General features: G+C 41.5%; 1 protein-coding gene and 1 long non-coding RNA gene across 6 annotated transcripts in view; one reads left to right on the top strand and one right to left on the bottom strand.

Moving 5' to 3' along the window:
- The window catches only part of GPR141 (G protein-coupled receptor 141), a 40,155-nt gene extending 33,389 nt beyond the window's left edge, over positions 1-6,766 (top strand). For all 5 annotated transcript variants that reach the window (XM_037890048.2, XM_037890046.2, XM_037890045.2 and 2 more), the window contains one exon: positions 4,816-6,766. In XM_037890048.2, the coding sequence (XP_037745976.1) occupies positions 4,842-5,774 (933 nt within the window). In that variant the 5' untranslated portion in view covers positions 4,816-4,841 and the 3' untranslated portion in view covers positions 5,775-6,766. The remainder of the gene's footprint in view (positions 1-4,815) is intronic.
- LOC122464650 lies at positions 6,227-11,083 on the bottom strand. Its single transcript, XR_006288868.1, has 3 exons — positions 10,704-11,083; positions 8,377-10,136; positions 6,227-6,353 (listed from the first exon to the last, which is right to left on the bottom strand). It is a non-coding gene; the product is annotated as an uncharacterized LOC122464650 (long non-coding RNA).
- Positions 11,084-13,677: the final 2,594 nt, after the last annotated feature.

The following is a 13,677-nucleotide window of genomic DNA, read 5'->3' as shown; positions in this document are numbered from 1 at the left end:
TCCCCACCCTGCTCTAAGGAGAAGGGGTAAGCGGGGTGCAGGAGCAGGGGGACACCCTGACATTAGCCCTCCCCTCCCCCCGCACAGTAAGCAGGAGGCTCCCAGGAGCAGCTCCAAGGCAGAGGGCAGGAGCAGCACACGGCAGTGGGGAGAGGGACAGCTGAACTGCCGGGCAATTGATAGCCTGCTGGGCGGCTCCCGCACAGGGAACTTAGGGGAACGGGGAGCTGATGGTGGGCTGCCGGTCCACCCTGGTTCCAAGCCCCGACCAGCTGGCTCCACCGGACTGCTCTTCCTGCAAGCAGTGGACAGAGCAGGCGGCTGCCAAACGATGTTATAAGGGAGCATTGTGCAACTTTAAACGAGCATGTTCTCTAATTGATCAGCAATGTAACAATGAAACAACATTAACCAGGACGACTTTAAGCGAGGAGTTACTGTATTGGATTCTCCGTCATTGGAAATTCTAAATCAAGATTGGATGTTTTTCTAAAACATATGTTGTAGTTCAAACAGGAATGACTTCAGGGAAGTCCTATGGCCTGTGCCATATTCATAATACATAATAATTAATAATGTAATCTATGAATTTATGGAACATCAATACTCAAATTTATCATAAAAATCTTTTTGTCAATCACTATTATGAAAGACTCTAGTTTCTGGACTCCTGCCCTGCACAATCTGCTACCTCCTCTGCTGAAACAAATTACTGCTGTTTTGACGATTTCCTGAAGGTCCCCAACATCAGTAGATGCTTCTTTGGCTTCTATATGATCCAAATGAGGTGGTTGTGTGCCCTTGTGCTACTGTTCTTCAAAACCCCTGTCTCCCAAAAGTTTAGCCAAATGACAAGACATTTAGTGTAGAGAAGGATTTGAGATTTGCTTCTGATCTCACATAATACCACTGACCATGATGTAGCCTGGCTGGGAGGGAATCAGGAAAGGAAGGAAACACAAGCCCCTCCCTGAAGAGCCCTGAACATATATATTACAGAGTCAGTCCAATCCCCCTCCATCTTCATGGGCGTAGCAAGCTAATGTAATTCTGCAACACAGAGGTGAAGGCCAGAATGAGGGAACCCTGTGCAGCAACAAAACACAATCCTGCAGCGAATCCATAGTGTGGAGGAGTCTTTTGGAGGTGGGACTGAGCCAGCAGATCTGCAACTACATAATCTGAGTGGGGAAACTACATGGGAGTCATCTCTCTCAGAAGCTAATGCAACCCTGAGGCAGCACTAGTGGCCACAGAGTGGTTTCCTCTGTGATTCTCAGCCTGTAGCAGTTATTTGTCTGCCCTTTGACCCTCATATAGAGTCTATTTCTTGGGCTGCACGCAGGTTCCAAGATCATGGTCTAAGTAATAAAGCATTTACCTTTCAATACGTAAGACTTCATGTTCTCATTCCATGTGTCTCCTGCTAAAAGTTATGTCTGTAAGACCTGGCACTTGCCATTCTGGTCAATGTTTTCTGGCTGTTCAGGTGTCTGCACAGTAGGAAACTGCATCTTATGAGAAGGTAGCAATTTTCTCTGTGAAGCATATTATGCTGTGTTGTGCTACGTTATGTATTCTCAAGATAAATAGGTTTCAACTGGATGGCTGTAACAGTGGTGGCCAGATAAGCTGATTTTCTGTGCTTTAACATCACTGTTAGTGAATGCTTTGTACACACAATGAAGATGAGCCTTCCTGCAGAATTATTGCAAGGATGGTGTGTAGATTCTCCATAATGCTGTAGGAACTTGCATTACAATGCATTGGCATGCACTGAGGGACATAGGTAAGTTTTTCACCGTCTCAATAGCAGAGGTGTGTGAAAAATTCAAAATGTGGTGTTTCTACTTGGTTTCTTCTATGTGAATTCTGAAAAGGTTTCATTGTTTGAACTTGAGAAGCAACCACCAGGGGTCATCCAACTCCAACCACAGAACTACTGTTAATGATGCAGATAATCATATGTCTGTCATAGCAATCCAGATTTGCAGCAGTTGCCTTTAGTATAGTAGTACTTTAAAACTGTAAATACACATTCTAATTTGAGACTGTCTGATAATGCAACATTATAGTGACATATTTTCTAATTACAGTTTGACAACTTAAAAAATTGACATACAAACAGCTATTGCTAATCCCTTCTGGTATGAACATTTTAAAGCTAAAATGCAATGTTATAGAAGAGGCAACAGTTAGAATAGGAAGGAACTTGTACTCTTTCCTTTCCAGTACCATAGTCGAAATATGCTGTATATTGTAGTTCCTTACAGAAAAAAATCTCTTTTGCAACACATTTTACTTGCTCATAATTTACTGGAAAAATAATGAGAGAACTTCATTTTGAGCTACAAATATAATTTTAACCTCTAAAATACAGAGTCAACCATTAGGGAGTTAATATTTACCAGTAATTCCTCTACAATATCTAAGGTCCCCTGGTTATTGCTGATACTAGATATAGTGAAATAATTGGTGTTTTGGATATGTTGAGGTAACAGTTAAAGTAAGTGTTGACTTTTCAAATAGTGGCCAGCCTATAAAGAGAGCTCAGATACTACAATGATAGGCATGCTAAAAACATGTTAATAGCTAAAATCTTTATCAAAAAATGAAGTCACTGAGAAATATCACATTGTTAATGTCCCATTGCAACTGAAACCTGCTGTTAGAAATATCAAAGGCATTTCCTCTTTTCCACAAATGAGGAAATTGTTAAATAGTCTTTTGACTGTCAAAATGTGTATTGTTTAAAATGGAAATCACCTAAAAGATCAGTGATACAATAGATAGAGGAACTACTTATCATATTGCAAAGCTAACACTGCTTTGGTGTTAAAAGAAAACCAGGTCAGGTTTTACATTGTAAGATCCATGAGTCAAATTCAAATAAAAGTGCTTCGCCCACAAGGACGCAGGAGGAAGCTGGCAGGGGTGAACCCGGACCGACACACAATTCAGGGCACACATACCATATCCAGCTACTGTCGGGTATATGAAGGAACACTGGATCCAATCTACCTGCTTGCTCCAACGGTATGTGGTCATGCGGTCCTGTGGCCTGCCCATCCCACATCACCTTCCAACATGTCAAGATCTCGTCTTTCCAGTGAGCTGTAGAGACCTGCCATGGCTCTCTCTTCTGCTGCATGTCTTAATAGTCCTCCAGGACTGCAAAGATGTCCCCATCTACACAGCAGAACTACAATTTTCACTTTGCTTTTGGTCCTTTCAAGGGCACATAAATACTTCTGAATTTGGCCCTATGTGAAAATACAACATAACATATATGTGGTAAATGTGAGCCTTTTAGAGCATCAGAATGATACTTACCCTCTCTTTTAGCACCTGGGAAGAAATATTATTTATATTAAATATTTAATATCTATAACACACATTTTATATAATTCATTATGTACAGATCCCTGAGCAAAACTCTGCTCTCAGTCACATTTAATATTTGTGACTTCGATGGAGCAGCATGTGATTAACTGTAGAATCTGGTTCTTAAATAGAATATTTATATCATAAATAAATTAAAAATCCTTAACTCTAATGAATAAATAGCAGGATTCTAATGACTTGTGTCTTCTTTTTGATCACCAAGTAGATCCTCTATAATAAAGATCTGAGCTGTTAACACAAAGGACTGATAAAAATCATAGAATCATAGGACTGGAAGGGACCTCGAGAGGTCATCTAGTCCAGTCCCCTGCACTCATGGCAGGACTAAGTATTATCTAGACCATCCCTGACAGATGTTTGTCTAACCTGCTCTTAAAAATCTCCGATGATGGAGATTCCACAACCTCCCTAGGCAATTTATTCCAGTGCTTAACCACCCTGACAGGAAGTTTTTCTGAATGTCCAATTTAAACCTCCCTTGCTGCAATTTAAGCCCATTGCTTCTTGTCCTATCCTCAGAGGTTAAGAAGAACAATTTTTCTCCCTCCTCCTTATAACCACCTTTTATATACTTGAAAACTGTTATCATGTCCCCTCTCAGTCTTCTCTTTTCCAGACTAAACAAACCCAGTTTTTTCAATTTTCCCTCACAGCTCATGTTTTCTAGACCTTTAATAATTTTTATTGCTCTTCTTTGGACTTTCTCCAATTTGTCCACATCTTTCCTGAAATGTGGCACCCAGAACTGGAGACAGTACTCCAGTTGAGGCCTAATCAGCATGCAGTAGAGTGGAAGAATTACTTTTCGTGTCTTGCTTACAACACTTCTGCTAATACGTCCCAGAATGATGCTCACTCTTTTTGCAACAGTGTGACACTGTTGACTCATATTTAGCTTGTGGTCCACTATGACCCCCTCCCCCCCGATCTCTTTCTGCAGTACTCCTTCCTCGGCAGTCATTCCCCATAAGGATCATACTCAATTTGGCCAGGCAGCAGATCTTTTTTGCCTACCTTTGTTTTGAAATATTTATTAATAACTGTTTTTAAGTACATGGCTGGTAACATTTTCATAACTTAATCAGCTTCTCCCTCTAGCCTATGTATCTGCTTGGGTTTTTTCCATCTTTAAATTCAACTTTTGCAGCCATTCTTTCCTAACTAGTAGGAACTCTGAACTGCCTTTCCTAACAGAGGACATTTCAGTAGTGGGGAAAATCATTTACAGTAACTGATATCAGAAATGAAGTAATCCAAGCATTTCTAGGATTATATATATATATATATATATATATATATATGCTCCCTGGAGCCAGAACTGGGCTGAAGACTCAGTTTGCTTTTCAGATGGTAGCTCTCAGTTTTAAATCTCACTTTAATCTTTAATGACATTAATGTCTTCTTTTATAGAGTCCAAAAGAGAAATTTACAGGACCATGCCTGGAGAGACTACAACCTTGCTGAATGCATCTGTGGGTACACCTCAGGCCGGTACCATTCATTCTGACATTGCACGTTACATATTGATTACTATATATACAGTGGCATTTATTGGAGGTACAATTGGAGCCATCGCAATGTCATTTTTGCTGGTTAAAATGAACACTCTGTCAGTGACCACGGCGGTGATCGTCAACCTCGTGGTGTTGCACTGCCTGGTTCTCCTGACTGTGCCGTTTCGGCTTTATTATTATATCAGTCAGAAGTGGATTTTTGGGCTGGCCTTTTGTAAAGCAGTGAGTGCTATGATGCACATCCACATGTACCTCACTCTTCTATTCTACATAATCACGCTCGTTATCCGGTGGCTCATTTTCTTTCAATGGAAGGACAAGGTGGAGTTCTACAGGAAGCTGCACGCTGTGGCTGCTAGTGCTACAGTGTGGATAGTGGCCCTTGTGATTGTGCTGCCCTTGTTCAGTGCTCGGTATGGGATGTCTGGGGATTATGGAAATAACACATGTTTTACGTTCCAACAAGAACTCAAGATGGAGAGTGTGAAAGCACTGAACTATGTCATAATTGCCACCGTAGCTGCCATCACATGCGTCCTCTTGGGCTTGCAAGTCTTCATCATTCTAAAGGTGGTGAAAAAGCTTCCAGGTTCTGTCTGGTCACATCAAGAATTGTGGGCCCAGATTAAAAGCCTGATGTTCATATCTGTGATAATCATTTGTTTCCTTCCATATCACCTCTTTAGGCTCTATTACATACAGCACATGAAAGAAAAACAACTAGCAATTTACAATGATATCTGTCTGAGTATAACTGCCATCAGCACTCTTGATTTGCTGTCATTTGTTATAAGCGGAAGCCGTTTCTTTAAGCAAAAGATTATTATGCTTCGAGACAAACTTGCATGCTGTTAGGTTTGTTCATTTTTAGAGACCATCTTCCACACTAAAGTGTTTAGGTGGGAGGAAAACATATGGCTTTGTCTGTATTTTTTTAAAATAATAATTTATGGAGACAAGTCAAAAAGCATTATAAATTATGTGTATCTATTTATTTTATATGCCTTAAACACAGTACCAGCAAAATAACATAGATTCTTTGAGTGGGTGAAATACTTACCAGTGTTCACAGGGCCAACCTAGCAGACTAGTGGAAACTGTGCTGTGTCACAAGGGAGACAAAGGTTCCAATCCCATGCCCCAGAGGGAAAAGAAGCAATAGCCCAAGATGATTTGTAAGGAATGTGGAGAGAAAAAAATAAAACACAAAGTCAGTGAATAGTGGCTTATATAATAAAATATATAGATTTTTGAAGTTCCTAGATCTGTATATGTTATGTATACTGTTTATATGTTATTTATTAACAACAATCTGTGATAGAATGTGGTGGTTCTGCAGGTCTTCATTGAGGAATTTTGGGCCTACGCTGCAATGTGGCTTTCTAGTTCAATGCTCAACTGACAACTCCTAAAAAGCAAGCAGTAAATGTATTTCTTAAATTTTTTCCCCTGAACTCACTCTTTTGAAAATAGCTTTATTGTGGGAGGGAAAGGTCTGATTTATCTCTTTCCTGTGCTGTAAAAATGTCTCCATAAATAATTACATACCACTGGGCACTATATTCAGCATTGGCAGTTCAAATCAAAAGCCAGTGTTTTTTCTCTTTCTTCACAGACTTGTCCAATTTTTTCAAGAGCTCATTTAGTTAACGCTACAGATAATTTATCTTAGAATATTATTCAGACAGCAGTTGTGTTGTTTCTCCAGGTCATTTATTTTAGTCTCCAAGGTAACAATAATGTCCTTTTCTATGATACTTTTGCCCAGTTTTGAAGGCCATAGTCTGGCCTCTCAGAATGTTCCTGGGATAAAATTAGTCCAACAGAATTTTGTGATCTGGGCAAGTGAAAAAGATAGAAACTCTGGCTGGGATGGGATGAGATTAGCATATGTGGTGTGATTGAGCAGCCAGTTATATTTCACAGTTATAGATGCATGGTGAGCAGTGGGGATTTTTTAAAACCTAGAATTACCCACTATCAGGCACATAAAAAAATCACTTTGTGGAAGATACTTAAGCCTACACAGATCTACTATCTTGTGCATGTCCCAATATATAACACATATCATTGATATCTGTAGCTCAGAACAGTGGATGGTTAATTCCTATTTCCATTTCTTTTTGCCTTCTGCATCAAGTTCAAACTTTCCATATAGAGTCAGCTGAATAATAAGTGAATCATTTGGCAAATTGGTAGTATTAGCTGGATAAATTATCTGATTAATTCTTTTTCACGGCTCTGCCCACATTTTCACCTCAAGACTGCATAACCTCACCCTTTCATATATCTCACCTTTCATTTCCTTTTGCTTCACTGTCTATTGCTATACACAAAGTGTACTGCTGCTCTCCTTAATATCCCTTGTGTTGATGTCTACCATTCGCCTCTCTGAGCCTTCTTCCCTCATGCTTAGAACTCCCTCCTTATTGCTCAGTAGTATCCTGGACTGAGAGAAACTGAGTAATTCTCATGTGCAACAACAAGAGTTTGGAACTGTCAACAAAGGCCATAACACCAGGGAGAGAAGGTGAAAATAAATTTGTGTTTGTATTTTTTTCCTATGTCATCTTTGGTGTGCAGAATATACTTTGTATAGGGTCTATAGAGCAACTTATACCTTTACAACACTATATAAATGTTTTATAATAACAATAATAAATTTGTTGGTTTGGCTCACAAGCACATATTTTCATTCAAGTCTTTCCTACAAATACACAAATTAAATAAAAATTGCTTTATATTAAAATTTTGTAAAATTTTATTCTCAGAACAGATAGAGTTACATACAGTAAACACATTAAATAAAATGTTGACACGAAGTAAATATACTGTTCATACACTGTGAAAAATCATATGTAGTTTAAGTAATTCTTCTAAGAATACACCCACATCATACACAGTGTAGTTACTGGTTTCTCTCCTTCTGTTGCAGTTCCTTAGTTTCACCCAAAGGGGTGCAGTTGAGTCAAAATCTCTCCCTTTCCAGGGTATGTTATTTGTTGGCATTCAGTATCACAAAATAAAAAACAGTTATGACAATTATTGGAAATAACTTGAAAAGGAATTCTGACTTGTTAGAAGAAATGTACCTGTGTTGTAAGCAAGCCTTGTTACCAGGCCAAATTTGAAAGTATGTTTTGTATTTTTTTAGATCATTTGGCCTGGCAGCCAAGCCCAAATTTCAAAATAGGTGTGTTTTTAAAGAGTTTATGTATAAAAAACCTAAGTAATTAATCAAGAAGATAATTATGAAAATTTAGTCTATGGAGAACAATTGACCCTAATTTAGTGAAAAACAACAATATTTTAATTATTTAGCAGAGGGGAGGTATTCCTGCTTTAAATGGAAATTGGAACACAACCTCAGCTAAAGTCACGACCAGAGCTGCCATCATAATAATTATATTCTAAAGTATAATATATAATGATATTGTTCATATTATCCTGAAATAACCAGGAGATCCGAACAAGAAATAATTTGCTTTTGTATATCTGATTTTTTACTCCAACTCATACATTTCAATAGAGTGGGATTAATTAATGTAACCCAAATGTTTGTAATAGTCTGTATAATTCCACGATGTATGTTCACAATATGCAATCTTTTACTAAATAAAAATTGCATAAATGCTGTAGCACCATTCTGACATCCAGCAATAGTTCTCTTCAGGGTGGCTGACCGGATATTACACCACGTCATGCATTTTAATTTGACTGAACAATAAGTGATGTGGAAACTCACACAGTCACAAAAAGAGGTAAGGAAAAATGATGGTACATTGCTACCTGAGAGTGGAATTCTCAGCCTGTTCACTGCTGTCACAGGATTGCTAAACATTACGCTCCCCAACACGACACCTCTTTTGGGGAAGGGCACTAATGTTCAGTCAGTTAAGCCATCTGAATGGCTGAAGATTTGTATGTGCTTTCTGGGAGGTCACTGTTTGTAACATAATAGCAGTGGTGGGGAGGGAGAATTACACACGATGAGGCTAGAAAGTTACATGAGCAAAATTTTAATTCTATGGAATTGATATATGTGAGGCAGCAGCAATTATAACAGCAAATGAAAAATCTGAGAGGTGAAATTCGGAAGTGAACTCTGTGAGAGAGATCGCAAGCAAAACCAAGCTGTGAAATACACATCTTTGTGAGTGAAAAAGTAAATGTGTGAGAAAATGTGAAATGTGTAATCACCACATTCCAAATCTAATCAGGATAGCAGCGGTCACATTTAAATACATGATGGGTGTGTTGATAAAAGTGGCAACAGGGAGGTGAATGGAAATACACTGTATGCAAAATGCATCACCATAACCACCACTTATAAAGATATGTAGGAGCAAAGAAGTATGTGAAACCAATGCAGTTAGTGATTAAGTGCAACTCAAACAAAAATCTTTATCAGGACCAATAAGTTTCATTTCTTTTAATGTCAAAGGGTATTTTTGCTATTCCTGGAAAACCCCTGACCTGACAAAAGTAGCAAGCACCACAAGTTTGTGTAGCAGATTTCAAAGTATGTCAAGAACAGGGAATTTTGTCAATTAATACTTGCGTAACTAAATGTTCCAGATACTATATTTGCAAGTAACTATATATATAAGCACCAAGCTAGATGCAATGAAGTAAAGACCTAGCCATCGTAGGAGAGATTTATATCAGTGGAGGGCTGGCACTGTTACCATTGCTTTTTTCCCCCCACAAATGTTCTGCTGGAAGGAAGGAGATTTTCAGTTCCACTGGAAAACTGTAGGCAGATCCTTCCTCACAGAGGCAGAGAATCTCCCACAGTCCAAAGCATATTAATTTTCAGACAGCATCACCCACTTTGGTGGGTCACAGTGAACCCCTCTCCCCCCACTCCCATAAACATACAACCATCTGAAAATGGACTATAGCCACTTTGCATTGCCATAACTCACTCCCCCTGGGAAGAAGTTGTACCACCAGAGACCTTACAATGGTGTAAACCACTACTGAAATTGATCCTATGTTTCTCCAAAGATTTTAAGTGGTTCCAATAAAGTGAAGAAGATAAAAGATCGAACATCAAGGGGAAAGGAGGGAAAACTAAGAAAAAATTATGGACCATACAAAAAGCCATTCCAGCAACAAGTGATGAGAAATTCTCCTTTAGTCATGGAGCAACAAACTCTGTACATTGAAGCATTACATCCTCAGGAGACCCCTTGGGACTTCTGGTGTCCATTTCTAAACAAGAGGTGGAAGAATTTGGAGAAATATTAAATATTAGTCTAACAACCAGAAGCAGGGCCATATTGCCCCCAAGATGGGAGTTGTACTGCAAAGCAGATTACTTTATTACTTGTTGTGGCGGGTTTTGTACTTCATCCACCCCTTTTATCTGCGGGGGGAGGGGTAACCCCGCCCTTCTGCACCTACATCTGTCCTACTACCCCTCCCGTAGTCCGTGCGGTGTGTCTCAATGGTCAGAGTCCCCCTAAACTCTTTCCCCCTACTGGGAGAGCGCGGCCCAGCAGCCGGAGTCCATATAGTATGCTCCTAGAGCAGTATGCCCCAATGGCCAGAGTCTCTCTAAATCCTCTGAGGCAAGCAAGGGGTCAGAGAATTATGTCATCTCATGAAAAAAAGGGGAGGGGTAGTGACCCCCAGTAGGGGAGCCCAGGCCCACCCGCCTTCACCGGGCTCTGATCCAGGGCCCTGTCAGGGGCGGAGAGATCCACTACTGGGTCAGCGGGGAATCCGACCGAAACACGCTGACCTCATAGTGGTGGGAGGTACCACTCCCTTCCTTACCTTCCCTGGGTCTCTTCCTACCAGTCGCCATAGTCCCTGTGGCATCAGGGTCTCCAAGGCTCTCAGCACCAGATGCTTCCTGGGGTTCCGATAGCTGTGGGCCTCTGGTCCAGGTTCCTGGCTCTTCAGCTCTCCCCGGTAAGGGCTGTAACGGCTCCTGGGCTGGAGCCTCTGCTGAGCATCCTTCCTCCTCAGCTGCCAGCCCTGACTGAACAGCTCTGCAGGCTTTTATACCTGACTTCCAGGCAGAGCATGCCCAGCAGAGCCTCAGGGGCATGGCTTCGTCTGCTAGGAGGGAAGGGTTAACCCTCTCAGTCCCCGTGCGGGGCCGGTCCACCCCGTCACACTGGTAATAATGGTCCTGCAGGGCTAAATTAAGTTATGCCTTCAACAATTACATCCACACAACACTGTCTTCAGATTATGTCCCCAGTCACCTATGTAACATGAGTGTCTTCAACTAGCTTTGGAATTTTACAAGCAATACGGCATCTGATGCAAAAAGAAGAACAGAATTCAGTTCTGTCACTCTTAGGTGTGTTGACTCTGCAGGGATAGCAGGACTAAAAATCCAATTCTTAAACTTAAGTCCACAGTGAAGTGTCTAAATACACTATTGAGAAAGAAGTTGCTATTTTTAAACATAGTCACCTCATTACAGTGTCTGACGGTGGGCTAAGTGGTTTACAGAAACACAGAAAGACAAGAACCATACATCATAGTTAAGGCTGCGATTCTTTCACTGAGGTCGAGGAAGTCACAGATTCCATGACTTTCCGTGACTTTCCATGACTTCTGCAGCAGCTGGTGCGGCTGATTTCAGGGCTGCCTGAGCAGCTGGCCCCAGGATCAGCTGCTCGGGCACCCCACGGCCAGCCGCAGCGGCCACTGCTGAAGCAACCCTGGGAAGCAGGCTCCAGGGACCGCCCAAGCAGTGGCCGGTGCGGCTGGTCCCGCGGACTGCCCGAACAGCGGTCCTGGGGGCGGCCCCGGGAAGTGCCAGAGCAGCAATCCTGGGGACCGCCCCAGAGCCAGCCATACCAGCTGCTAATCAGGTGGCTCTTGGACGTTACCTTGGAGACAGTGTGAGCAGCAGCCATTGCAGCTAGTCCTGGGGGCTGCCCAAGCAGTGGTCCTGGGAGCAGCTCTGGGGAGCGTCTGAGCAGTGGTACTGGGGGTGCCCTGGGGACCGTCCAAGCAGCAGCGGTCTGAGGGCGACTGGAGCAGTGGCCCCAGGGGCTCCCAGAGGCCGTCCAGAGAGCGGTCCCTGGGAGCAGTGGCTGTGGGGGGGACGACAGTCAACCCCCAGCACTGGAGCAGCTCCCCCACATCAGGGGCCTCCCCAGAGGAGTGGATTCCCAGAAGTAGAGATTTAGTCATGGGTATTTTTGATAAAAGTCATGGACAGGGCACGGGCCATGAATTTTTATTTATTGCCCGTGATGTATTCCATGACTTTTACCAAAAATACCCATGACTAAATCTTAGCCTTAATCATGGTGACTGGACAGATGGCAAGTAGGGATTATACCTTTTGATTTAATTAATTATATTTTATACATTTAAAAAAAAATAACTGACTCCATATCGTTTAACTGTATGTATAGTTGGTGGTCAATCTAACCACGTGTTTAGATCAAAGTTACCCTCACCCTCCCTTCCCCTATTCCTTCCAATTCTTCATTACACCACTTGTTGTGCTACCTTAAATTAGACGGTAAATTCTTCAGGAAAAAGACTGTCTCTTACTTAAATATCCGCAGAGCACCTAGCACACTAGCACCCCGATCCTGACCGGAGCCTCCAGGCACTACTCTAACACAAATAATAAGTAATCCAAAGATCTTGCAATGTAATTTGAAACATGGTGAAATGTGAGGGTGACCAACAACGATGGGGAGGGAGGACAACAGCATAATAGGAAATATGAACTGTGGTTTTTCTTCTAAATTGTCATTCCATGAGCTGTCAGGAAACAACAGCATTTGGGTATTTCAGATTGCATCATGAGGATGCTCAATTAAATAAAACAAAGTGAGGAGAGTCCACTCTGATCCTATTTGCCTCAATGAATTTCTAAATGTTCATAGGTGAAAAGCTTTTTCAGTGTTTACCGAAGGTTTGAATTTCACATTTAAAATCCTGTCTAGTAAAACAGGAAGAAAACCAGAAGAGGATTACCTTTCTACGCCCTCTTTTAAAACTAATATATGAAGGATGGAAGCCCTGAATTTAATTTCCAGTGTTTACAACCTCTGATCAGTAGCGTAGCCAGGGGGGGAGCGGAGGGAGTGGCTGCTCCCCCTCTGAGCACAAGTGGCGCCGTTTTAATTTATAGGTGCCTTTTTTAACTTTTACTCACCCGGTGGCACTCCGGGTCTTCAGCGGTGGGGTCCTTCACACGCTCCGGCTCCTCGGCGGCACTTTGGGGGTGGGGGCCTTCAGTGCCGCCGAGGACCGGGAGCGCCGCCCGGTGAGTACAAGCGGGTGGTACCTTTTTTTGTGTCCACTGCCCCTGTTCGCTCCACCTATCTACGCCACTGCCCCTGATGCATAGCCTGATTATTTTGAATTGCTGTATTAAATAGGGTCCTAGAGCTCTGTAGATCAATTTTAATACGTATGATCCTAGTCTCTAAAGGGACTTGTTCCCTGTAAATCTGATTCTTTCAATTTATTTTACTGATTCTTGTACTTTTTCAATTTGTGGTAAAATGGCATCAAGTATTTGACTTATAATTTAGTGCAAGTTAGCCATTATATTTAAAATTACTCCTTTCCCATAGGTACTAAATAAATTAAGTCTCACGGAAAGCCTAGATTTGTATGCAGGTAAGAAAAAGACCTTGGAAAGAAAATCTGCTTCTCCAGAACTCTCCATAAACTCTGCATATTGGAGCAAAAAATTGGTCTAAGAAATTTATTTAAAATGGCACCTGAGCAACTTCAAGCCCTTTCAAATATTTCAGTATTT

Source organism: Chelonia mydas, chromosome 2 (genome assembly GCF_015237465.2).
Source record: "Chelonia mydas isolate rCheMyd1 chromosome 2, rCheMyd1.pri.v2, whole genome shotgun sequence".
Taxonomy (NCBI): domain Eukaryota; kingdom Metazoa; phylum Chordata; order Testudines; family Cheloniidae; genus Chelonia; species Chelonia mydas.
The sequence above is the reverse complement of the archived record's forward strand: the minus strand, read 5'-3'. Positions and strand labels throughout refer to the sequence as shown.